This window comes from Corvus cornix, chromosome 11 (genome assembly GCF_000738735.6).
Source record: "Corvus cornix cornix isolate S_Up_H32 chromosome 11, ASM73873v5, whole genome shotgun sequence".
Taxonomy (NCBI): Eukaryota; Metazoa; Chordata; class Aves; order Passeriformes; family Corvidae; genus Corvus; species Corvus cornix.
In genome coordinates, this window is record NC_046341.1 from 1,460,742 (window position 1) to 1,487,115 (window position 26,374).

The following is a 26,374-nucleotide window of genomic DNA, read 5'->3' on the forward strand; positions in this document are numbered from 1 at the left end:
TGCTCACAGGTTTATTCAGCAGGCAGATTTCTATCCAGTTTTAGAGCAGCTTTCCGTCCCTCGTGCCTGTGGTGCTTCCAGGGGAGATCCCTGGGTTGATTTGGGTCCCAGAGTCACAAATGCCACATGCTGGGACATGCTTGGGCAAGAATCAGGAGCCAGGGGTTGATTCCCAGAGCAAAGTCACAGCTGAGATGTCAGGGGCTGAGAGAGACTCTTCATTTCTTTCAGCTCTTGCAGGCTGAGTACCTTTATTGGTTATTTGATTTAGGAAAAAGCTGCCTTCATTTTAGAAAACAGAAGGCAGATTTACAACATAAAAACCACACCTAAAGCACCTGATTTTCTGTGACATCCCCCTTTCAAGGGTCTCACCTCCACTCTGGGGTGGCAGCCCCCTTTATTATTTGCCCTCATGCACAAGTGGGTGGAAACCTCCCTTTGGTCTCTCTGATTCAATTTATCCTCTCCATCCCATGAGAGGACTTCCAAGGAATGACATTGCTGGGACTCCAAACTAATTGCTTTTTCTGACCCAGTAACACTGCTTCTAATGTTAAGTAGCCATGAGCTGTTTGCTGTAATACTTTTAAGAGTCAGAAAGATATTTTTGATTTGTTTTCCACAGCCTACACACCACAGGATATAGTAGGAGGAATCCCAGATTCTGAGTTACTGCTTCCAGAGCTCCTGAAGAAAGCTGGTTACATCAATAAGATCATTGGCAAATGGTAAATTTATTTGGAGATCTCTTGCTTTGAGATTTCATGCTGTATGTGTTGGGAAGGAGCAGCAGAAAAAAACAGAATTACAGAAAAAAAACCGCCTGTTTTGAAGCTCAAATGTCCAACTTTGGAATGTGTCATGGATCTTCCCCCTGCTGGGATCAATTCCTGAGTGTTCCCATTACAAGTACTTCCATGTATCTTCATACAAAGAGTTGATGGGGTTTTATGTGTGTATTTATATTTATAAACTCCCCAACTCTGTGCTTTCATGGACACCTCACACCACCTATTTAATCAGGAAACACCAGGATATTCTGTTGGAATTTGCCTTGGGCACCTACATGATTTTTATCTTCGTCTCTTGCTATATGTTGGGTTTTTACTAATAAATGAATTCCTGTGGAAAGTAACAGGAATTTCTTTATCAGTTTCATTAACAGGTTAGAGAAGGGTGGGTTTGAATTGTGGTTGGATTCACCTGCTGGAATTGGGAGGAAAGCAAAGCACCCTAAGACAGTGAATTATTTATCAGCAGGAGAGTGGCCCTGAAGGATCAGCTCAGTGGGCTGGGTGCAATCAGCTGCAGTTCAGTGCTAGTAAATGTAAATTCATACACCCAGGGAAAAGGAATAAACATGGCAAATGCAGATTGGTTCCAGTTCTTTGGAAAAAGACAGGTCTGGAAGGACCTGCAGCTGTTAGCAGGAACAGGACTAAATAGGAATGTGCAGGGCATTACTGTGCATCCAAAAACTTCTCCTGGACCGGGCTGGGAGTGATGCTGAAAAACTGGCCGTGCTACCTGCTCCCTAGAAAGGTGTAAAGAAATGCAAGGTACAGCAGTTAAAGTGGAGTCTCATCCTGGCTGCACAGAGAATTTCAAGGTTTTCCAGCAGAAAATTTTCTTATTGTTTCATCATCCCCTCTAAAAACTTTTCAGGGTATCCAGTGACAGTAAATTCCATGGTTTAATTATAAGTTTGCAATCTTCCGTGACCAGTGTGGAATTTGTTGTGTTTCATTAAATCTCAGATTTTTGTGCTGTGAGAGGCAGAGACTGACCTGCATCTCAGTCATTGTTTAATGTCTCTGAAAGTGCTCTTAGGGCTTTCTTAGAATAAGATGCTTTTCCATCTCCCCTGTTACAGAAACAGCCAGGAATAACTTTGTATTCCCACAAATGGGGAAAGGGTGGAATCCTGCAGGTCAGGCTGGCAGTGGCAGTTACATCACAAGCTGTAATCATAGCTGGAATGATGATTATTCCTGTAATAACCCAGTTTAGAATAGCTCAGAGTAACTCCAAGGATCATTTTACTCCAGGGAATGCATTTTATGCCCTTTATGTTCAGAAAGTGCAGAGGGGGATGGCACAAAGTGGACAGGGGGCAGATGCAGGCTCGTGAGGGGAAGATGGAATGATTAAATAAACATTAAGCTACCAAGATGCTCTTTAGAGACACAAAGGATGGGTGTTCTCTGTCTTAAATGCAGGAAATGTCGATTTTGCAGTACAAAAACTGGAGATTAGAGAGGAGCTTCATCTGGAAGTTAAGGATGGAGGATTTTCAAGCTGCACAGTAGAGAGGAGCTGTCATCAGGAGTAGCTAAACGTGTTTTATGTCCACATGTGCACATAAAAACCTCATTTCGTTTCCATTCAGGTCTCTTTGTACCGTTTTGGCAGCGTGAATACTCCATAAAGGGGATGAGGATGGAATGGTGCATTTCATGAGCTCTGCCTTGTGTTTTTACAGCTCAGTGGGATAAAAGGGACTTGTTGTAGATCAGAATCCTTAAGTAAAACATTATGTGCATCTCTGCAGTGGTTTGGGGCAGTGTAGTCCATGAGTGCTGATCATCAGACAGCATGGAAGAAGACACCAGTGGAAGGAAAAAATGGAAAACAGTGATTGGAGAGTAAATAAAATGGAATATAAGTGAGCACTGGGGTGAGTCTGCATGGCTGTGCTTGCAACAAGTGTGAGAGAGCTCAAGACACTGCTCTGGAGTCGTTTATGTGATTGAAGTACTTTGAGTTTTCATTTCTTAGGCAAAGACTGTGTTCTTGCATGCTGTTCTGGTGAGCTGAGTTTTTGCTTCTTTGCAGTAGAATTTTAACTGCAATCTGTTGCTTTTGTTCCCAGGCACTTGGGGCACCGGCCCCAGTTCCACCCCCTGAAACATGGCTTTGATGAGTGGTTTGGATCCCCAAACTGCCATTTTGGGCCCTACGACAGCAGAGAGCGCCCCAACATCCCCGTGTACAGGGACTGGGAGATGGTTGGCAGGTAACCCAGCTCCTTGCCTGGGAGTGGGATTTTCTGGGCTCTCCCTGCTGGCATTACAGAACTGGGTGGGCTTTAAGGTTCCCTCCATCCCAAACCGTTCTGAGATTCCGTGATTCTGTGGTTAATAAAGGTCCAAGCACCAAGACTAACCTGGAAGTTGCATGTGGACAGTGTAGGGATGTGGAGCTGCCCTCCCAGAGCTGTTTGCTCATCCCTGGCACCCCGAAGGCTTCCTGTGAGGATTTCACTGCACTCTTGGAAGCTGCTCCCATTCTGTACTGAAAGACCTCTTTGTTCCTTCTCTTCCTGTTTGGAATAACATTTTGTGTGTTTGCATAACTCCGTTCCGTGTTCCCAGTCTGTGCCCTTCTTGTCCATTCATTTTTCACTCTGGTATCATCTCATTTCACTGCTGTTACTCCCCTGAGCACTTCCCCAGGTCCTTCTCTGCTTTACTGGTGGCTAAAGGTCCCTCTAAAATAATGTTTCCAAAGCATTCCCAGGTTCTGCTTCCAGGATTTCTCTGTTTTACTGAAAGTTGTTCTGTACTTCTGAATTTTTATTCACATTCTTCCCAGCTCTCTATGAAGCACCATGAGATTTTTAAGCATTTTGCCCCTTTTCTAACAGCTTAACAGCAAAAGGCCAGTCCCTCAGGTTTGTCCAAAACTTGAAGTCATTAATTTGGATCAAGCTGTGTCACCACTTTCTCCCGTAAGAACAATTATGGTGACATATTTTTCACATCTGGAGAGAGTTTGCTGAGTGTTGACTGTGACTTGTTTGTCACCTCCTTACACAGGGGAGAAATTCCTTAAAAGGGGAAAAAATCCATTTTGTGATGTTTATTCCTTAGGATTGATTTTTTTCCCTCTCTGATTCCTTTTATCTTAAGATACTATGAGGATTTCAAAATTGATCTGAAGACAGGTGAAGCCAACTTGACTCAGCTCTACCTGCAGGTACTATTTTAGTGCTGGCTTCTCAGCCAAGGTGACTTTATGCTTTTGTTTTTTTGGAGAGATTTCAACAGCAGAGGATAAATTCATTTTTATTGTTGTTTACAGGAAGCTCTGGATTTTATTAGCAAGCAGCAGGCCAGCCAGCAGCCATTCTTTTTATACTGGGCAATTGATGCTACCCACGCTCCTGTTTATGCCTCCAAACAGTTCCTGGGCACGAGTCAGAGAGGGCTGTAAGTCCTGCTTTTGGGGACATTGGTTTGTTGGGGTTGTTGTAATTAATTCCTCGTGCTGCTGGAACAGGCAACCTAAGCAGAGTTCTAGATCCAAGGGGATGGATCACTCCTCAAGTGTGTGTGTGTGTGTGCTGAAATGCATTATTTGCTTGGATTGTTCTTCCATAATTTGGCTTTAATCTGAACTGCAGATCATGTGACCCCAGGGGGAGGAGGGGGGCTCTAAGCTCCTTTGCCAGTTGTGTGAGGAGTGAAATGCTGTCTGTGGCACAGATGATTTTTTAGAAGGCTTTTGTATGATTAGTGCCTGTTTTAAAAGCCTATAAATCAGACCAGCAAACAGGAAAGCACTCCTAAAAGTGCAGTTTGGAGGAGGCAAAGAGCTCTGTAGACACTGGGAGTGTTGCTTCAAAGAGTTTCTAACCATAAGGAAAACGATGTTGTTACCTCCCAGTCTGTGGCAAGGTGGTTTGCCTCTGTTTGTGAATTTTATGCCTGAATTTCTCTGTCCAAGAGGGGCTCACACCTGAGCAAACTCTGACCCTCAATACCCCAGAGGGGCTGCTCTCTGCAGGTCAGAGACACAAGTTTGCAGTGGCAGCAGAAAACCTGATGCATGAGAAGGATTTCTGCAGCACAGGTACAAATTAAGTCCACTGAACACATTGTGCTGACCCTTTTTTTTTTGCTGCTTTGAGTGTTTTGCATCTCCTTTTGCCCCAGGTATGGGGATGCTGTGAGGGAAATTGATGACAGCGTTGGGAAAATCCTGAACCACCTCCAGCAGCTGGGGATCAGTGAGAACACCTTCGTGTTTTTCACCTCTGATAACGGGGCTGCTCTCATTTCAGCTCCCAAACAAGGTGAGGCTCAGCTGAACAAACCTGGGCTTGGCAAATCAAGGCTTAACTCTCTCTCTATGAGAAGAAAAAAAAAACCTGTGTGGGGGGTCTGTGTTATGAGTTAGGAGAAGCCTCAAAAGACAGAGTGTTTATGTTTAGAGTAATTTATGTTCAGTGCTTCTGGTCACTGCTGGAGGAGGTGTCCTTGGCCAAATGGAATTTTTCCTGCCCCAGTGTTGCTGTTACCTGTGTGTATTTGCACTGTCAGGGAGGGAATATTCTGTAATTTATTTGGAACCAGGCTCAGTAACTTAGCAGGGTGTTTACTCTGCATCTGCCAAATGCATATTTCAGCCTTCTGAGCAATTACAGAGCGTTCAAGAGTCTCTCATTCTTTAGCTCTCATGAAAAATATCAAGAAGAGAAATGATTTTTTGTTACCTCACAAGTTTTCTTTTGTTCAAGTGAGGGTTTTTCTGGAGAAAATCACTGCAAATTGACTTTAGAACCTGCTCTCTCCTCTTCGGAGGCAGACTTGTCTTGTGGTTATTGAACCACAGAGCAGGGAGTAACCTGAGTTCTGATTTCAGCTGGCTTTGACTTTGTGTGACCTGGAGTCAGTCATGAGACTTCCCTGGTTGTTCCTGAGCTCCAAGGTTGGGTTAAAACTCCAGATATTCCTGCAGAGCTCTGGCCATCTCTGAGAGTGATTCAGGAAATGCAGGATTATTTTTCTCACTCTTATACCTTCCTCTAATATTGCTCCGGTACTTTAAAATTGAAAATCATTATGAAAAAAAAGCTATTTCTGCCTGAAAGTGTCAGGTTTGGTTACAGACAGCAGTTAACACCCCTAGAGGGAAGAACACCAGTGAGGTATTTCCTGTTTGTTGGGGGTTTGTTTTTCACTTGGTTGTTGATAGCAAGGTGTGTTTAACTGTCCCTTTCTCCCTGTGCTGAAAAGACACTCCTAAAATTTCATCACAAATGGATATTGAAAAAAAAACCCCAAAAACACAACACAACAAACAAGGAAATAATGACAAAAAACCCAACTCTGGTCATGTTGTTTGAAGAAGCAGCCATGCAGAAATGAGAATTCATTTAAAACCAACCTGGGTGACAGTGTCCTTTTGAAACGCTGGTATTTTGTGGGCTTTAAGGCTGCTTTTCTGTCCCTAGGAGGAAGCAATGGGCCTTTCCTGTGTGGCAAACAAACCACCTTCGAGGGTGGCATGAGGGAGCCGGCGATTGCCTGGTGGCCCGGCCACATCCCTGCAGGAGGGGTGAGTCTCTGCTTTGGGCCCTTCTCAGCAGCCTCGGGTGGACTGCAGGGAGTGGAGAGGTCCTTGCCGGGCTTGGTGGGCTTTGCTTCACGCTTTTACCGTGCCCCAAGTCCAGGGGTTTGTGTAAATAAGGAGCTGCTGCTGCTGCCCCAGAAATCGGTGCCATTTTAATGCAGATTTGCATTTAGAGGGTCTGTGCTCAACTTTGCTGGGAGCACCCTGGCTCTGGTCTTGTCTTCCTGCTCTTTTTAACAAACCCTTTACTCTTCTGGACCTCAACATTTCTCATGTGTTTGAACAAATCAGAGTGTAAAGAGCAGGAATTTGTTACCCACACTCTCCATGCCCTGAGGTACCAAGTGGTTTGACTCTCACATCTCTCACGTTGTGCCTGATGAAAGTTCCACTCAGGGAGGCTCAGACACCACATTATTGCTGTGTGCTGCCTGCACACAAATGCAGATATGATCACTTCAAAATAACCCCCCAGTGGCACTGCCAGCCCCCCTTGTCCCAGCTCTCATTACAGAGGGATGCAATCAATCCTGCTGCGGGCCGGGATCACAGGGATAGCACAGCCCCCTCCCCTTGCTGAGCATCTCTGAGCCCTGAAGAAAGTGATCCTTCATTAACTGGGCACTGTGCTTGAGCCTGCAGACTGTTCATAAATAAAACATTTGTCGAAGTTGCATTCCATTGGGGTGGTTTAATTGAGGCAGGCTAATGATAATTTATCATTTACATTTAGGAGGGACCATGAGGCAGCTCAGATCTGCAGCTGAGGGCAGGAGGGTGGTTTGGTTTCATTATTTTTCGAGAGTTCACCAAACCTACCAAGGATGGTTTATTATTTTTCTAATTTGAAATGAAAACAGTCTTTTTGTTTAAATTTAAACATTTCCATAAAGCCTTTGCAAGCCAAGTACAACAGCCCTGGGCTAGCAAAGGAGAACATGAAACTGCAGCTGAGTGTTTTGTTTGCTGGGTCCAAACTAAATAATGTGCTAAAAGTAAACATGCATTATAAATGGGGACGAGAAAATGCCCAAATTTAAAAATTCTTTCCATTGTAGTAACTCTGAGGATAATTAAGAACAGGAGGAGAGAGAAATCCTTGTGCCTGCTTCTTTCCTGCCTGGCTGGGACTCCTCTCCCAGGTAGTTTTTGGGAGCTGCTGCTTGAGCTCCTGGGACCAGGCATTGCTCTGCAGAGCTGTGTGTGCAGGGTGGGCTGGGCAGCTGAGCTGCAGAGCGTGCCTGGAGCTCCCACATTTTGGGAGGCACCCAAAATCCCTCCTCCACCATGCCAGTATCACCCTGAAGCACGTGCTGAGCTTTAAATCCTCGTTATCCCGGGCTCCAGCTCGGGGTGCTCCCGGTGCCAGGTGTGTGCCAGGTGTGTGCCAGGGCTCCCAAGGGCTCCGTGGGGGCCTTGGGGAGCCAGTGCTGCTCTCCATGCTCAGGATGTGCTGCTTTGCTCCCAGTGTGATGCTGCTGCTCAGTAACTGTGTAATAGAAACTCACCTGTGTTTTCTGCTTGTGTTCTTGCCTTCGAGGCTCCAGCACTGCTCCCTCAGCAGCCCTGACCACAGGTGAGAGACTTGTGTCCACCACGACATTTTTGGCTTTTTTTTCTGTACCTTGCTGTAGCTTCCCCATCCTCTGGAGGAGTTTTAACTGCCCAGCCCCAGTCCTGTGCGCTCCAAGGAGCTGTAAAATGTGGGAAAGCCCCTTCAAAGTCTCTCGTTGCTCCTTCTTTTCAGGAGTTGAAGGAAACAGAGGCTTGGGAGATCTGAACTTCAGCACAGAGCTGAAGGGTCAACTCCTTCCTGCGCTGGATTTGCTCCCAGTGCAGTGGTTGTTCCTTTTGAGGAGCAAGGGAAGGGCCAGGAGCTGTTTCAGGTGCAACAACTGGAGCCAGGAAAGGAGAGCTCGTGTCTCTGGTCAGTGAAATGCAGTTATTGGGTGGAAAACTCCTTCTGCTGATGGGAATGCTCCAGGGAGACCTCATTGCAGCCTTCCAGTGCCGTGGGACAAGGAGGGAAAGGGACTTTTTATATGGGCAGATAGTGCCAGGACAGGACAGAGGGAATGGCTTCCCACTGCCAGAGGGCAGGGATAGATGGGATATTGGGAAGGAATTGTGCCCTGGGAGGGTGGGCAGGCCCTGGCACAGGATGCCCAGAGCAGCTGTGGCTGCCCCTGGATCCCTGGCAGTGTCCAAGGCCAGGCTGGACATGGCTTGGAGCAGCCTGGGACAGTGGAAGGTATCCCTGCCCATGGCAGGGGTGGGACAGGACGGGCCTTAAGGTCCCTTCCAACCCAAACCATTGCATGATTCTACCTGGCAGTTGGTTAATAATTTTATTGATATAGCAGGTTGGGGTTTTTGTTTTTATTAGAGAGCACAGTGATGTGCTGAAATAAAGGAGCACCCCGGCCTAAACAGAAGAGGTGAGGGGACAGGGTGGGAGCACCTGCCAGGCTCCCTGTGGAGCTTGGGATAATTGGTGCATTTGGCTGGTTTGCAGGTTTTTGGAGGAGGAATATGCCTCAGGAGTCTGTGTTGCTCTTGGCATCAACACTCAGTGAGTTCTGGTCCCCCATCAGGAATATTTATTCACACACAAACAGCCTTGCTGCACTTCCCTCCTCGGCTCCGTTTTCCAGGTGAATTCACAACAAATCAGCGTTTCAACATTCCCCACATCACATCTGCCTTCTGGAAGGATCCAGCTGGAAAAAAAACCCCCACATATTCTGTTGGTATTTGAATCCTCCTCCTCTCTCCCCTCGCCCTCCTCCCCTTCCTCTCTCGTGCCTGCTTCCTGAAGGAGAAAAGAACATATCAACCCAAAGACAGCATTGCAACCTTTTCTTCCCTATCTCCCATGGGGCACAAATTGAAATTGAATTAGACAGGGATATCAGGTCTGCTCGCTGTGATAACTGTAAAAGGATTTTATTTAAAAACACCCTGACATTTGTTCACCCAGTTTCAAATATTTAGCTTTCCTCCTTTCCATTCCTGGCGGGGGCGACTTTATTAATTGTCGCCTTTGATTCAGAGTTAAAGCTTGAAAGCACTGATAACAGCACTGGGGACTATTTCTTCCAGCGCCGTGGCCCACAGCAAAAGGATTTCATTTTCTTAAAGACGTTGTGTGGATACTGAGAGTTTATTAAAAAGAAGGGGGGGAAGGAGGGGGGAAAAAATCCGTCCTTACGTGCGTAATACCGGCTGTTCCTCACTGATACAGCAATATCTGATCTCCCTCCGTTTATATATTATTTATTTTCTCTGGGCTGTTGCCCTCTCTGGATTTTTCTTTTTCTTTTCTTTAAAAAAAAAATGAAATAAATAAAAGGGAAAGGCAGCTAGAATGAAAGAGCCCTGTTGACAGGAGAAAAATGGTAATTTTTTTATTTTTCCTCTGAAAATACTTCAAAGTTTTATATAAATATTAACCTTTTTTTTTTTTTTTCCCTTTTTCCTTCTTCAATGTGGTGCTGCAGAGCACAGATAAATCCAAGTGGCTGTGGCATGGGCATTTAATTTCCTTAAGAAGTTTTCTCTGCTTCACGGCAAAAATGTTGTCTGAGACCAGAAACGTAATTGGATGATTAAAGAGAGTCATCTACATCTGGTGCTGGTTAATAAGGGCCAGGACAAGGGGAGCATGGTGGCCCCCCAGGATTGTCCCCACGCTCTGGATAAATGAGGTGACATTAAAGGCACGAGCCCGGGGTCAGCGATTGCCTCTTATCAAAAGATTGAGGCGCTGGGACGGAGCCACAACAGGAAAAGTGACTTTTGGATTAGATGTAGAAATTGTGAGAGCTCTGATTACAAAAGGGCTCAGCCAAGGGCTGGCTCTGGGTGTGGGGTGGGGGCAGCAGGAGGGGTCCGAGCTGCTCTTCCCTGGAGTTCTGCAGCTGGGAATGAGCCTGGCCTGAGGTGCTGGGAGCTGCTCATGCCCTGCACTCCAGCCCTGGGGAGCTGGGGCTGCCCAGCCTGGGGGACCAGAGCTCAGAGGGGCCCTCAGCCATGTCCGTGTGCAGGGAGGGGACAGAGCAGGGCTCAGAGGGGCCCTCAGCCATGTCCATGTGCAGGGAGGGGACAGAGCAGGGCTCAGAGGGGCCCTCAGCCATGTCCGTGTGCAGGGACCAGAGGGGCCCTCAGCCATGTCCGTGTGCAGGGAGGGGACAGAGCAGGGCCCAGGCTCTGCTCCCAGGGCCCAGCCATGGCACAGGAAGGAACTGATCCCAGGAAGTTCTACCTGGGCATGAGGCAGAGCTTCTTTCCCCTGTGCCCAGCGGGCGTGTGGAGTCTCCCTCAGGAGATACCCCAGAGCTGCCAGGATGCCATCCTGTGCCCTGTGCTCTGGGATAGCCCTGCTGGAGCAGGGAGGTGGGATGGGATGATTAAAATCATTTAAAGGAGAGGGAAAGGCTGCACTAAAATAAGGAATAAATGTTCTCCAAATCCCATCCAAGCTGGCCTTGAGCACTTCCAGGGCTGGGGCAGCCACAGCTTCTCTGGGAAGCATCTCCCTTTGTCACTGCCCCCAAGGCCAGGCTGAGCAGGACCTTTCCCAGGCAGTGCCCACGGATAAATCCTGAACTCGAGTGCCCAGGACCTGTTGGTGTTGGTCAGCTGATCCAGCTGCTTTCCCAGGGATTTCCACGGCCAGGCTTCCTCTTGTGCTTAAAGCTTTGCACTTTGTTTCCTCCCAAGGAATTGTGGCAGGATTCCTGCATGCAGCTTTAATAAGATGTGTTCCTGCCAACACCTCCTGATGAATGAAAGCCATTAAAAATTGAAATGACTGTAATCAAGTAATGTGATATTGTAATGTTAAACTTGTAATTAGGCCCCTGCATGTTGCTTTCTCCAGTTGTTTTTTGTTTTTTTTAATTTCTTAATTCTTTCTTTGTGCTCGGTTTGTTCAGCTCAGTCTCTTAATACAAGGCTTAGTGTCCCAGGAAAAACAGCAGTTTTCCTTTATTTTTGAGCTAGTATCTCACAAAAATTCATTTATCATGCCATCATTTGTTGCATTTAAATAATTAGTGTCAGCTTAGAGGCCGAGGGTCTGTTTGCGAGTAGAAGGAATCAGAGGTAAAAAGTCTTTGATAGTCCCAACATTGTTCTGTTGGGATTAGACTTGGATTTTAGTCAGAAAGTGCTGTGGTACTCACAGATGTGGGGTTGTATCCAATGGTTTCTTGTTTCCCAACAAGTGCTATGGCTGAAGATGCCCTTTCCCTGTCACATCTCGTGCTGGTGCCTCCTGGTGCTCCTGATCTGGCAGTATCTGCTTTAATTTAGTGTGTCACTGACTAATTAAACACCCTACAACAGCTCCCACGGTCAGGGAGGGAGAAAAGATTCAGAAAGAATCAGGCAGAACAGACTTTGTAGGGTTTTAAAATATAAATAATTAAGAGCAGAGAGATGAGTATGGCTTCTAAGTAAGAAAGAAGGGGAAAAAAACCCCTTGCACATCTCCATTGAAGCCAAACCCAGATGTTTTCCTCCCTTATTAAAATATGGACTAAAAATACCGCAACTTTACAGTTCTTGAATTGTTGGAAATGGTTTGCAGATGAAGTCATCAGGCTCTTTTTGTTATTATCCATCTATCCCTGTGCTTTCTGGGAACTCTCTCAGGGTATTCTGGACTCCAGAGATGACCTGGAGAAGGGCACAAACAGAGGACTTTTTTTCCCCTTGGTGTAAGTGCTGATTTTTCAATCCACGGATGAGTTGGAATTTGCTAAATTAGGCTGAGCCCTGCGACAACACGCTCCTGGAAAAGGGATACACAGGAGCGAGGAGAGGGAGAGGAAAATGGAGAAAAAAAGAATCAAAATGCAAATTCTCCCTGGAAGTGGAGAAATAGGGGTTGTTTCCTTGGCTTTATTATTTTCAGAGGAGTTTGCTGGTGACTGCAGCAGTGTAAAGGGAGAGCTTTTCAGGAAGCTTTGGAGGGAACCTGTTTCCTTATGGATTTTCCTGAAAGGCTCTTTGCAAATGTGTTTCTGTTGATTTTTTTGTTCCAGGTCAGCCATCAGCTGGGCAGTGTGATGGATCTGTTCAGCACCAGCCTCTCCCTGGCGGGTCTGCAGCCTCCCAGTGACAGACAGATTGATGGCATCGACCTTTTACCTGTCATCCTGCAGGGCAAGCTAATTGACAGGTCAGTTATTATCCCCGAGCTGCCAGCCCTGCTCCTGGCTGAGGGGATGCCAAATTCAGGGCTGGTTTTTTTAACACCAGCTCACAGATACTGAATAGAAACTGAATGGGTGCAGCTTTGCTCCCACTCTGTGAGGTGGGGCAGCAGCAGAGCTTCCCACTGTGCTCCCGCTCCGCTGGAACAAGCTGGGGTGGGAATTCCTGACATGTGGTATGTTGCCATACAGTGGAGTCTGGGGACAGATGAAAATGTCACAGGGTTAGCAGGGATCCCTGGAACAACATATGGCAGTAGGGGAGATAAAAGCCTGAGAACTGGAGCCTGGCTGGGGGAGAATCCATTATTTATCACTGGAAAAGCAGCCTGGAGTGTGCTGGGTGCTTGTCCTGCTGCAGAGGTGGGAGGTAAAGGCTGTGCTGCTGCAGAGGACCTGGAAACACACCTCTTCCCAAGGTCCTGGATCTGGGAGTGCTTCTGCAGGGATAGATTTGGGTGGAAGACCTGGAATCTTTGTGTACTTTCAGCTCTTGGGCACAGGCACCGAGATCTGACAGCAAATCCTGCCAACAGATATTTTATTGGAACTGTCAGAGGTCAAGAGAGGTCTTGGAGCTGGGATTTTGGTGAGGAATTTGGCAGCCTGGGAAATCTGGCTACAAGCGTATTCTTTGGGAGATAGCAAGGAAACTTATGCATGGAAAACATTTCTGGAGTTCTTTTCTTCGTTGGATAAGAGCCTTTGTGCTGTGAAATTCCTCCTGTGCCTGTTAAGCAAGGAGCACACCTGAGTGTTACCTGACAGGAGCCTTGCAGGTTCCTCAAATGCAGCCTGGCCCATTTTCTGGAAGTTTGGAAAGTTTCTTTGTTGTTTTAAAAGGGAATTTCAGTGCAGGCACCAACCCCTTGTTTGTGTTACAATAACAGTCACTTAAAGCACATTGTGGCTTTTTCCTTCTTTTTTTTCCTTCTTTTTTTCCTTCTTTTTTTTTTCCCCTAGACCTGACCAAGATGAAGTTTTCATAGCTCCCCAGAAACTTTCCAGAAGATGCAGTTGTTGTGTTCTTTTAAGCTTAAAAAGGAAAAAGTGAATGGGGGGGGAAAAAAGAAATCATGTGTATCAGAATATTGAGTACAAGCTGGAATCCTCCTTCAAAATAAAAAATGTATTTTTTCAAAAAGGAAAAACCTAAAACCTTCAGTCAAAGGGGGACATAATTGGTCAAAGATTGAGTGTTCATGGGAAGGAAAAGGAGGCTGGAGCACTTGGTGGAATATTTTTGGGAGATTTTGTTGATGGGACTGGTTCAGATCAGGTGCTGCAGTTTGGCAGGTCTCTGGCTGCCTTTATTTCACTTCCAGGTGTGTTAAGGATGCAGGAATGGGCCCTTCTGGGAGCAGCTTCCCCTTCTTCCTGGGGACCAAGTTGTTTCCCCCTTGTTCCTGGTGGCAGCTCGTGGTTACAAAGGAGGGAGGCTCGTTGTTTGTGTGAGGCTGAAAGAGCTCTAAGGCCACTGCTGTCATTCAGACAGGGATATTTAAATTTCACCTTGCATTTAGGGACAGGTTTTTCAAGGTGGCATCACCGGAGTGAGTCGTTTTTGGATGGCATCTGAGAAGGAAAGACAAAGGGCCCCCCCTGACAGTGACAAACAGCTCTGCCCTCGTGTCCTCTCAGCAGCCCAAAACAGCTGGAGAGAAGAGCCGACCTCGTGTGAGGAGCTGCACCAACAAATCAACCCCCTCTCCTGCAGACAGTCCCTTCCAGTAAAATTTTGTGCTGTTCCCTCAAACAAACCAGGAGTGTTTTGTTGGGAAAACTGACAGGAACATTGCTGGGATGCCCAGGGAAGTGCACAGATGCAGCGAGTGAGATGCATTTCCCAGATGAATTATTAATTAGGGAAACCTCTGGGAACAAATGCAGCTTTAACAGTGTGTTTACATGCTGCAAAGTGAGGTTTGGGGGGAAAAAATTGATAGGAGTTAAAAGCACAGCAGGTCTGGCTGCCAGGTTTTTCCATATGGAGTTTCTCAGAGATGTCATCCAGAGCACGCCAGCAGCTGGTGTCCTCCCGGCCACCCTGTCCGTGTGACACTGACAGCTCGATGGCAGAGCTGTGGAGCTGCTGGGAAGAGGAGGCTGAGCATCCCAGAGCCCGTGAATCCCACTTTTCCCCTCCCACCCAGGCACTTGAGAGCTGTTTGACGTTGAAACCGCCACGCTCCAGAGGAAATCCCAGGGGCTGAGAGTTCAAGGATTAACAATCACTGGCAGCCAAGCTGGATAATGTTTCATTCTTGCACCGTGTGAGCTCTCAACTTGATGAGCACTTTAAGAAATGTTAATTGAAAACCTTGCAGAGGAGACTATTAGGAGGCAGCCTGTTCCTGCCTGATATCCACATGGGAAGTCAGATGCCATTAAGGGGTTTGTGGCCCTTATCAGGAGGCTGGGCCCGGGCTGTTGGTGTTTCTCATGCAGCTCTGCTCTCCTTGCAGGCCCATTTTCTATTATCGTGGCAACGAGCTGATGGCAGTGAGAGCTGGGCTTTACAAAGCTCACTACTGGACCTGGAGCAACTCCTGGGAGGAGCACAGCAAGGTAACGGCACAGGGACCTGTCCCTGGAGTCACCGGATCCTGGGGACAGGCACCCTTTCCATTGGGGGATGTCACCATGCTTCAGGCTCGTCAGAGCTACCAGGGCTGCTGTGCAGGTTTATGTTGGATATCAGGAATATTTCTGCCCCTAAAGGGCTGTCCAGCCCTGGCACAGCTGCCCAGGGAGGTGGTGGAGTCCCAGTCCCCCTATTTATCAGCCATATGGATGTGGCACTTGGGGACATGGCTCGGTGGTGGCCTTGGCAGTGCTGGGGGAACAATGGGACTCGATGGTCTCTGAGGCTTTTCCAACCTAAATAATTGTATGTTCCTAAAAAAACAAAGGAGACTGGTCTCACACACCCCCTCTCCTGAAATCAGGGACAAAGAGAGGAAAATGAGCAAATTCCAAGTTGTTCTGAAGGAGGCTCCCTTTAATCAGCACTTAATCCCCCTTAGTATTGAACTTTCCCTGCTGAATTCTGAGCTTTTAGGTGTCCCCTTATGGTTGGGCTCCCTGTTCCTCGTGGGTCCCTTCCAACTCGGGATATTCTGTGATTCTGGGAAGTTCTGGAGCCTGATGCCACACTGACCACTTACCTCCAAATTCCTGGCACAAAACACCTGGTGCCCTGAACTGTTGAAATGGAACTGGGATGAGTTTGTTGGGTTTGTGATGGTTTGAAAGGAAAGCTGTAGGAAAGGCCCAGTGGAGAGAACAGCAGTGCTTGAAAACAGTGAAATAAATGTGTTTAACCTGTTATCAGTACTTTTGTGAGCTCACATCACGCTGTGTGAAACATTTTATTTCTCTTATTTATTCACTTCCTGGCTGATCTCCTCACAGTTAGATGTTAAGCACTATTATTTCCTTTTGGGTTTGTGTCTTTCTTGGGCTCTAAACTCTGGGGCATTTGCTGAGTGGCAGCTTCACTCGTGTGCCTTGCTGGAGGTACCCTCAGACAGGAACCCAGTGCATTAAGGCCCAGCTCTCAGCAATCCTGGCAGCAGCCTGGGCTTGGGGAGGGATTGTTTGCATGATTTTTTTTTTAATGCCTTTTTTTTTTTCTTTTTTTGAACTTATGGAAGGTCCTCAAGGCATCACAGGTGCAGAACTAAGTGCTGGTGACATTTGTGGATATAAAAGTGCAGGGATTCTTTCATTGGGATGTCCTGAGGGGTAGAAGGAAGTGTCAGCTCCAAGGGAGTCGTTTACATTCAGGGCTGTAAATGTGTGTGTTTGTTTTTTTTCAGACTGCAGTGCTCCAGGAGTCAGAGCTTGTTTTACAGGGAGCGAGGAGGAAAGGAAAGTTGGCTCTAGAAATGTATTTTATGTTCTGTCTCAGTGCTAATTCCACACAGATAAAATGAGATCATTTGTTTGTCTTGTGTGTGAGTAAAACCTGTTTATCACCCGTGGAGGGTTTTCCCTGGGTGGGAGGAACTGGGAGCTCCTCTGTCCTTGTGTTTGGTGTAGGGGTGGCCTCCTGCTCTTGCCATGAGCGTGGCAAATTCCCACAGGAATTCTTGCTCTCCGTGGTGATAAAAGCACATAGCCACACTTCCAGCCCCAGTTGGGAAATAAATAAACCCCTCCATGGAACTAAACTTACCCCTACATGTCTGAGTGTGTAACAGTGATAATGGGGACCAGCTACTCCTTCCAGAGGCTCTCCCACTGTGAGCAGTGGCAGTGCTGCAATTAAGGAATATTTATTTCTTTCCGAGTCTTTGTTTAACTGCTGTCTGATAAAAGTCAGCAATTATCCTGTACATCAGAGAGACGATTACAAATCCACTCTCTTTCCTGCAGCTTGGATCACATGAGCTTGATGTGGGGAAAATTGGAGCACATTAGTGGCCAGAGCAGCCATTAACAACATGCAGAGGAAGCTGAGGCTGAGATTTGTTCCAATTCTCCTCATGTCCTCGAGCCATTAATTACAAACCTCGCAAGTTTAAAAATAGAAATAAATCAGAATGCAGAGCAGTTCCACAGTTCCCAGCCCTGTTGGAGGAGTTTCTAAGCTCACCTTGCAACACACTTCCCTCTTTCAGTGACTGGGCTTCCCAGCTGTGTTGATGTTGGACTCTGGAATCAAAAAGGCCACTTTGTTTGCTAATTCCATTTGAAAAACAAATATAAATCCATGCACATCTGTGGCATTTGGAATTCTGACTGTTGGCCTGTTTGTTCAATAAGTTTGATTTGCCATCCCAGTAGAACTCGAGCTAATGAGGATTTGTTAATTGTATGATCGTCAGAGGTCTTTCCAAATTGTGAAGACTTCCAGATATGAAACTCTGTGTCTGAAGGTCCCCACTCAGACCTGGGATATGTGGTTTTGTTGTCATCCATTGGAAAGAGAGCTGAAGTTGGCCAGATGTGGCAAAACAGCTGCCTGCACATTTTGAAGAGGTTTGTTTTATGGGTAGGTGAATATTTCATGATTTTGACAGACAGGGTTTAGCCAGACCTCCTTTCACTTCCAGCATTCCCTTGGTAATTGGCTGTGTGGGAAATCACTGGTACAGAAAACTTGCCCTGGGTTTAATCCACGTTTTTGTTTGACTTTTAGGTGAGATTATCCCATTAACGCAGCCAGAACCCTATTTTCATGTTGATGCTGGAAAATGGGGAGCTGGTGCCTGTCCTGGGTCTGTTTAGGATGACCAGGATGGGCGAGGGAGGATGTGGCCCCTCACCTGGAAAGCTGTGTTTGACTGGGGCGTGAGTTGGTTCAGTAATAAAGAATGTACACACAAATAAAAACGTACCAGAGAGACACAGCCTGCAGAAAGCAAAGCCTAGGAAAGCAGAGCAGGGATCTGAAGGCTCCTCTCCATATGGCACTCGGAATATTTACTCTGGAAACATCCCATGCAGGCAGCACACAGGTTTACAGTCATCCTCAAGTCCCACGACAGAAACATGCCCTTACTGGTCTGCATCCTCTGCCTTATGGCCTGGGATTAGGACTTGTCATCTGACACACAGATGAATTGTGCTCTTCTGTTCTTCCCAGGTTTTGTTTATTTTTTAACCCCCAAGCCATTTTTTTTCTCTAGTCTGACTCCTGTCAGGAAGTCTTGTAGTCTCTCTCAGTGCTGGAGGATACCTTGATGCTGCCTTTTCTGCTGGATTAACTGGATTTCTTGGTTCTTGAGGGGGTGGTCTCTTGAAAGCATAAAGGGAAGGCTCACTCTACAGAATCAAGTGGGAGTAAGCATTTTGTGGGACATTTTCCCTGTGGATTGCACAGGATGCTTATTAGGAGCTGTTTACCTGGCTTCCATCTATATAGGTGGCTCATGTTTACATAATTTGACATCTCTGACATTCAAGAGGTGATAAATGGGACAGAGAGAGATGAAAGGAAGCCTGACTTGAAAAATGTGTTTGTATTTTTAAACAGTTCGACAGAGGCAGAGAAATCTCCCTCCTGCATGTGGGCTGAGTCCCTGGTGCTCTAGCACTGGTGGGTAGAAAGCTTTTCCATTGTTGTTCACCTTTTTTTTCCTTGTAGAAAAAATCAGCAGTGATAAAAATAGCCACGTGTGCAGGGGCGAAGGGAGAACTGAGGATAAACCTGGGGAGATCCCTCTTGGACAGTGTGACACACAGGACTTTTACTGGAAGTAACCTGTAAAATCCTGGGGGTTTTTGGAAGTAGGAGTCTGAAAGGGGGAAAAACGGGTGTTTTCTATAAATTTACCTGAGTAGGCAGCAAATCCTCAGGAATTTCCTAATTTAATGCTGCATAGAGGAGGCAGGAATAGGAGGTAGCAGGAGAAAGGAAATTTCCTTTTCTCTGCCTGCCACCAAGAGTATCCAGCACAGAACAGCCCTTGTACCTTCCAAGAGCACTGATGCAAGAAGGGAAGAAAATAATTAAGGGGAAAACGTGGCAAACGCCCTTGGGTTGTCGGAGAGGGGCTGATAACATCAACCTTTGTGCTGTCAGCTTGTTCGGAGCCTTCAGTGGGGTTCCTTGAGCGCTCCTGTGACTTTAAAGGCTGGGTGGAGGCGCCTGCCAGCAGCCGCTATTGTTTTAATGCGAAATGCCAAAGGGGTTATTCCAGTCAGGCTCTGTGATTGCCCTTCTCCTCCACGTGAAGGGATCGATAAAGCCTTTTCTGCGCAGGGGATGTGAAGTCAAGTAGAACCTCACAAATAATGACATTTGATTGTGGTCCTCTGAGCGTATGAACCAGCCATCGATCGGAGCTCGCTGAGCTGCCCGTCTCCGGGGGCTGCCCATCTCCGGGGGCTGCCCATCTCCGGGGGGCTCTTCCAGCCTGTTAACACATTAGAAGCAATTTTGGGTGCACGGGGGTTGAAGCTTGGCACCCACACTTGGAGCTGACTGCTCATCCCAAGGAGGATCTCACCGGGAATGACCGGCAGAGCAAGGACACCTGTGCTGTGGCAAACAGCAAGAAGCGACATTCCCGGCTTCCATTGACAGCTGCGCTCTTCTCCTTGCGGTGTTACCCTGGCTTTGGTGCCCTGGGTGGCGTTGGTGGAGCGAGGAGAGCGGAGCAGGAGGCAGAGCCCGGCTGGTGTGGCTCCAGCCCGAGGTGCCGCCTGCCAGGCGGAGCGGCTGGGCTGGAGCCAGGCTGAGCGATTGCCAGAGGGCTCCCGTTAACACGAGTGGTGATTCCATCTCTTGGCCGCGAGCCCAAACTGGCAACCGGCTGTGTTTGTCTCATGTCTATATTGACACAGCATCTGTGGGCCATTTGCTCTGGAAATTAAAGCTGTGCAACTAAAGGCTGCTGCAGCCCAGGGATGCAAAAACAAGCCGGGCTGTGTGATTGCTGAGAAGGACAGGGAGGGTGATCGCTGAAAGGCTCACCTGGTGGGCAGGGAATGTTATGTTTTAATCAGAATAAATGAAGGAAAGGATTGTTGGAATCTCTCCTGCAGCAAACGGGTTTATGTGGTGGTGCAAAACACTGAGCTGGGCAGGAGCTGAGCTGTTCTTGGTGCCACTTGATGCTCTCTGTGGGCTCCCTTAGAAGGCAGGAGATGCTCCAGACAGGAGCTTCTGGTTTGGCTTTCAGGCTTTTGTGACGGAGAAAAGCTCCAAGAGTTTGCCGAAACACAGGGAGTGACCTTTGTGCTGTGTTTGATCAGTGATCCCTGCAAATCGCACAATCCTGGAGGTTGGAAAAGCCCTCCAGGTCATGGAGTCCAACCTGTGACCGATCCCCAGGTGTGAGCACTGAGTGCCACCTCCAGTCCTTCCCTGAGCACCTCCAGGGGTGGGGACTCCATCCATTACCTTGGACAGGGAGCAGGGACAAATATTAGGAATGTGCTTAAACTATTGATCCCTGCGTGTTGTTATCAGCAATAACAATTAATGCCATTAGTCTGACAATAAACAGCTTCCAGGGAGCAACAGGACAGTTTGGTTTTGGGTGGTGGTGTCTTGGTGGGTAGGACAGGCTTAGGCAGCCCTTGGCTCTTCTCCAGCTCCAGACATCACCATATCTGTACAAAAGAAATAATATTGAATTTTATATATTTATATCTTTTTTTTTTACTCGTTTGTTGATGAACAGAAAATCCTTGAAGCTCTCTCTGCAGGTTGAATATTGACTCTCACGCAGGACATAAAAATAGCAATATTCCATTTCATTTGCAGGGATAAAGTTGGAATGCCTTAGAAATGTCCTAAAATGGTATTCTTGGGTTTTTATTTATTTACCTATTTGATTTTTCTCCACTAGACTGCTTTTCAAGAGGGCACTGAGTGCTTAAATTAGAATGACAGGTAGCTTTGGGCTGGTGGCATCAGGCAAATTGTCCCAGCACTTTCTTTCCTGGGAAGCTTTGGGATTGAGTTTTGGAGTGTGGGCTACAAGGATTTCCTAGGAAACACGAGATAAAATAGAAACAGAGCAATGTCTAAACAAACACCCGAGAGACGAAAATCTTTCACACTGAAGCATTCGCAGCCGAGGAGCATTGTACCAATTAGCAGGCTCTTAATTAAATTGCTTGTTTGATTTGCATCCAAATTATAATTTGGATGTTATGGAGGCTTTGATACCTTTTCATTAGCTGGTCCTTTTGTGGGGGAGAAAAAAACCCACAAAAATCTCTTTTCCCTGTGTGTTTCAGAGGCCTGTGGCGTCACAGGGTGGAAAGGTCAATCAGTTTTGTATCCATTTAAAGTCCATTATTGGTAGGGCCACTCCAACCTATCAAGCAACTCCCTTATTTTTCCAGTCAGTGATTCAGGAATCTATAGCTCTGTGCAGATAAATGGGATTTCATGGGCTTCTAAACTTCTTGCTTTATTGAAAAGCAGAATATTAACTGCTCCACTGACCAGCTGTCCATTAAAAACATGGGATATTTTTAGAAAATTGTTTGCCAATCAAATCCTACCAACATCTGTAGAGAGCCTTTTCAGTTTGTTTTATAAGCAAATGCTACAGCTGCTTTCCCACTTCCATTGAAACATTCCCATTTACCTGCTCTCCATGTCTCTGTCCGTGTCTCGGGGCACTTTGGGGATTGTAAGGAACAGCGTGGGAGCTGGAATTGTAAAACCCAGCTTTAACAAGTCCATTTGGGGCCGGGCCTCGCTGGGCTGGTGGGGCCCTGCTTTATTGGCTTCTCAGGGAAATGAGTGCTTTTGCATTTTTGGCTCTTCCCGGGGTTTAAATGGGCTCTGTTGGCCCTGGAGGCTGCAGGCCAGGGATTAGGGAGCTCCCAACTGGCTAATCAGGGCTGGGAGGGGAGCAGGAGCTGGCAGGGCTTCGGGGCAGATGGAAATGGCAACTCTGGTGCCCAGCGAGCACTTAACCCCTTGCTGCTCCCAGTTGCTCTCCCCGGGAGATTCCCAGTACCTGTGCCCTTCATATCCACTGCTGCTGCAGGGAAAACCCCACCTTGTGCCCCCCCAGATTGTCAGAGACGGGAATGTGGGAATGTCTCCACTCCCTTCATCCCCACTGGCATGGCCAGGGCCAGCTGAGTCCCTCAATACCAGTTTGCCATGAATCAAATCAAAACCACACCAGTTTTTTTAAAAATTAACCAGATTTGCTTCATTCTTCAGAGAAACTGATCCTTGAGGTGCTGGCAGGGGGGTTTTCAGGGAGGCTGGCAGGTGCCTGCTGCCTCTCAGGGTGTCTGGATGTTTCTCCTGGGATTTTGGTTTTGATCAGAAGTGCCAAGCGATCCCATCTTCCTGGAGCGTTCCAAAGCCTTAAAAACCAGAGAGAAAACACTTCCCACATGCAGAATTTTAATGATTAAATGCTTCCACCTCTTTGTCTTTTGTTCTGCCATTTCATTTTAATGAATATTTCATTGGGATTATATTTTTATAAGACAAGAATTCACGGCCTTGCTTCAGCTCTTATGTCAGTGCCACACCACTTGGTCACCTTATTTTACCCCTCCAGCTCAGAATGTGTTTTGCAGACTGCACTCTTGGTTTAAAATAATTCTGAGGTTCGTTGGTGTTTTGGAGCAAAGTGCTGGAGAAAGTGGCATCAACTCAGATTTTGCTGCCTGCCCTGCATCACCTTTGATGACCTCTCTCCTTTTTCCTGCAGGGCATTGATTTCTGTCCTGGCCAGAGTGTGTCTGGAGTGACAACGCACACCCAGGAGGAGCACACCTACCTGCCATTGCTCTTCCACCTGGGCAGGGACCCTGGTGAGAAGTTCCCATTGAGGTGAGCCACTTCATGAGGTTTCATGAAAACTCAGCAGTGTCAGCATTCAAAATTCATTTGCTTTGCTACCTGGTTCTTGAAATCTGCTTAAAAACTGTCCCAGAAAGCCACTCTGGGAAATAATGGCTTTCCTGCTGAGGCTTTTCCTCAGGAAAGAGAAAGGACCGAACCTTGTTTCCAGGTGGGCAGGTGAGGTGGGCGTGCACACGGACTTGTCAGTCTGGTTGTTCCTGTTCTGTGTCCTGCAGCCCCTCAGGGAGGAGGGAAACCCCCATTTTTGGGCAGGACAGGGCTGAGTGCAGCACAGCTGTGCAGTCAAACAGAGCTGCTGGGGAGTTGTGCCCTGGAACTGGGAGTTTTGGGGCCAGGGAAGAAACAAGCAGTGGTGTGTGGTGCTGGAATCTCTGGAGGGCAGACTGGTAACCTTCCAGTCTCCTACCCTGGCCAAGGGAGCTTCTCCAGAGGGTCTTTAGCAAGAGGACTTTGTGCCCAACCCTGCTCTCTGGCCTCGGGCTCTCCTGGCTGTCTGAATCCATTTTCCTCTCTCTAAGCCTGCTATTGTAATGTTTATCTCTGGCACACACCATGCCCTGAGAGATTCCCGCATGGATTTATGCAGGCAGCAGCCAGGAGAGCCCACAAAGAGCCCTGCCACCTCCAAAAACGCTCCCAAGGTGTCCCCACCTCCTTCCCTCCCTCCCTGCAGCAAATCCACGGACAAGCAGCCTCATCCCTCACCAGTGGCTCCGACTGGGAGAGTGTGGAAATAAATCCAGAGGGAACAAGTGCTGCTGGGACTGCCTGCCCAGAACTGGGTTTGTGCAGCAGCCTGGAGAGGCAGAGATGTTTTCTGAGCTGACAGGGCTGCAATTACTCAACTGTTTTGAATAATTGAGTGGACACACTCAGCCTATTCCTTCCAGAGGAACTGAGCCCGTGCTGTCCACTGAATGTTTTCACTGGAGAGAGGAGGGGAGGGAAAATATTTCCATTCTCTCTCTAGCTTAACAGAGCACTTTGGAGGTGCATCAGGCAGTGGGTAAAGCTCTCTGGGAGCTCTGCTTCCACGGCATTCCAGCACTAATGAGTGAAGCACAGCTGCAGCTCCAGGGCTGTAAATACAGCTCAGTGGAACTAAACTGGGCTGGGGTTCCAGGCGAGAGCTGGGCAGTTTAACAACTGTTTTATTTCCCAAGGGCTTGGAGTGCCAGGACACAGGGAATGGCTTCCCACTGCCAGAGGGCAGGGATAGATGGGATATTGGGGAGAAATTCCTCCCTGTGTGAGGGTGGGGAGGCCCTGGCACAGGGTGCCCAGAGCAGCTGTGGCTGCCCCTGGATCCCTGGCAGTGCCCAAGGCCAGGCTGGACATTGGGGCTTGGAGCAGCCTGGGACAGTGGGAGGTGTCCCTGCCCATGGCAGGGGGTGGAATAGGATGGGCTTTAAGGCCCCTCCAACCCAAATCAGGCTGGGATGCTGTGATTCTGTTTTAGGAAATGAGTGTACAGAAATAACCACTTTTTCCAAAAATCAAACAAAGGGGTAGCGGTGACTGAACTGTAGCTCGCCTCCTGTGTTTGTCACCTGTGTCACCTGCTCCAGGCAACCCTGCCTTGCCAGGGGATTGCACTGGATGATCTCTAGAACTGCCTCCCAACCCTAAATACTCACATTGTGTTTGGGATTCTGTGACAGTGTTTGTGTTTCCTCTGGATTCAAGGCAGAGGAGCTCTTCCCTCAGAGGTGTTTGCAGCACCTGCTTCCCTGTGATTTCTCTGTTCCTTCCCACCACCATGGAGTGAGCATTGAAACAAATTCCAGGGTTCCATCTGCAATCATTTCTCATATGGCTGCATTGATTTTTTGGATATTCACAAGCTGTTGCTTTGATTGAATTTTATGGCAAGATTATGCCCCGATTATGGAGAGCTGTGCTGGTGTTTATTATGCAGCCCCTAATAGAAACCCTCTTTTTAGCAAGCCACTCTTCCTTTCTCCAGCACATTCTGCTGCTATTGTCTCCTCTCTGGTCACAATGGAAAACTCATGGGAAGTGGGTCTCCTCTATCGAATGTGGTAATTAAATTATCCTCATTTGTGGAGCTGTTCCTGGTGTGTATTTTTATTTAGCTTAATTATCCCCCTTGGCAGGGAGCCTGCTGGGAGTCCCGACACTAATGTTTCTCCAAAGGGAATCCAGCATCCTCCTCCCAGCCTGCATCTGTCTGTCCCTACATGCTGGCTCTGTTCTCCCTGCCTGCTTTTGCTCACTTTCTATTACATTTATTCCTTATTTAGTGCAGCCTTTTCTTCTCCCTTGAAATAATTTTAACAATCTCTCATCTCTCTTGATTTACATGAATTTGGAGCGGGGTCACGTGCAAAGGCACCAGCAGTGGGTGTCAGTGCTGCTCAGGGAGGCCTGGCATCACAGGCACCTCCAGAGGGATTTGCTGCTTCTAGATTTGGGATCTCAGAGCCAGGGAATCCCAGGAATCAGCAGCTCAGTCGCCTGCAGCAACACCCTGTCCTGCAGGACACGCAGAGACAATTCTTCAAGGCTGCAATTTCACAGATTCAGGGAATGTTTAAGACTGGAAAAAACCTTTAGGACCATCAAGTGCCTTTAACCTGGCCCTGCCAAGCCCACCACTGCTTGGGTTGGAACGAGATGAGCTTTAAGGTCTCTTCCCACCCAAACCATTCCATGATTCTGTTACTCTGCATTAGGAAGATGAGTGGATAGAAATAACTTCTTTTTCCAAAAATCCAACAAAGCTTTTCAGTCTTTTTTGAAGTGGCTGCTAAAGGGATGCCTGAGGATGCAAGTCCTGCCAGATCCAGAGGCAGCAGGTGACATGTTCAGCTCCCTGCCTTCCTTGGTGAGGCAGGACAAGTCCTTCCTCTTCCTCCCACGGTTCGCTGCATTTCCTGGAGCCTGCCTGCAAACAATCCCAGCCAAAGGAGCTCCCACAGGAGCACTTTCCATGCAGTGCAGAAACTGCTCAGGCAATTCCAGGCAGGTCCTGTCAGCGTACTGGGGACGCGTCTGGCAGGGCTGAGCCATCTGGCACCCTGCACTTGTTTTCCCTCCTTGTGCTGCATCCCTGCCCTCAGCTGCTCTGGGAACAGCAGGGCTGGGACTTCTCTTGCTGCTGCTGCCCCTCTGGGTTTGGCTGGATCCCCCCTGCACCTCAGTTTCTGCCAAGGGACACAGTTATGTTTGCTCCTTTGCCTTGACATATCATGGAATCCTGGAATGGTTTGGGTTGGAGGGACCTTAAAGCTCATCCAGTCCCACCCCTGCCACGGGCAGGGACACCTTCCACTGTCCCAGGCTGCTCCAAGCATTGTCCAGCCTGGCCTTGGGCACTGCCAGGGATCCAGGGGCAGCCCCAGCTGCTCTGGGCACCCTGTGCCAGGGCCTGCCCACCCTCCCAGGGAGGAATTCCTTCCCAATATCCCATCTAATCTGGCAGTGGGAAGCCCTTCACCTGTCCTGTCTCTCCATCCCATGTCCAAAG

The 26,374-nt window shown here is 47.7% G+C and overlaps 1 protein-coding gene across 4 annotated transcripts in view; it reads left to right on the plus strand.

The window, feature by feature from the left end:
* Nucleotides 1–26,374, plus strand: part of GALNS (galactosamine (N-acetyl)-6-sulfatase) — a 41,899-nt gene that overhangs the window by 4,147 nt on the left and 11,378 nt on the right. For 3 of the 4 annotated variants that reach the window (XM_039558105.1, XM_039558106.1, XM_039558108.1), the window contains 9 exons: nucleotides 629–731; nucleotides 2,876–3,019; nucleotides 3,915–3,981; nucleotides 4,087–4,214; nucleotides 4,941–5,080; nucleotides 6,242–6,345; nucleotides 12,411–12,547; nucleotides 15,047–15,149; nucleotides 22,730–22,851. In XM_039558105.1, coding sequence (XP_039414039.1) covers nucleotides 629–731; nucleotides 2,876–3,019; nucleotides 3,915–3,981; nucleotides 4,087–4,214; nucleotides 4,941–5,080; nucleotides 6,242–6,345; nucleotides 12,411–12,547; nucleotides 15,047–15,149; nucleotides 22,730–22,851 — 1,048 coding nt within the window. Of the gene's footprint in view, nucleotides 1–628; nucleotides 732–2,875; nucleotides 3,020–3,914; nucleotides 3,982–4,086; nucleotides 4,215–4,940; nucleotides 5,081–6,241; nucleotides 6,346–12,410; nucleotides 12,548–15,046; nucleotides 15,150–16,402; nucleotides 17,089–22,729; nucleotides 22,852–26,374 lie in introns of those variants that run through there. The other variant, XM_039558107.1, reaches the window with a different exon arrangement.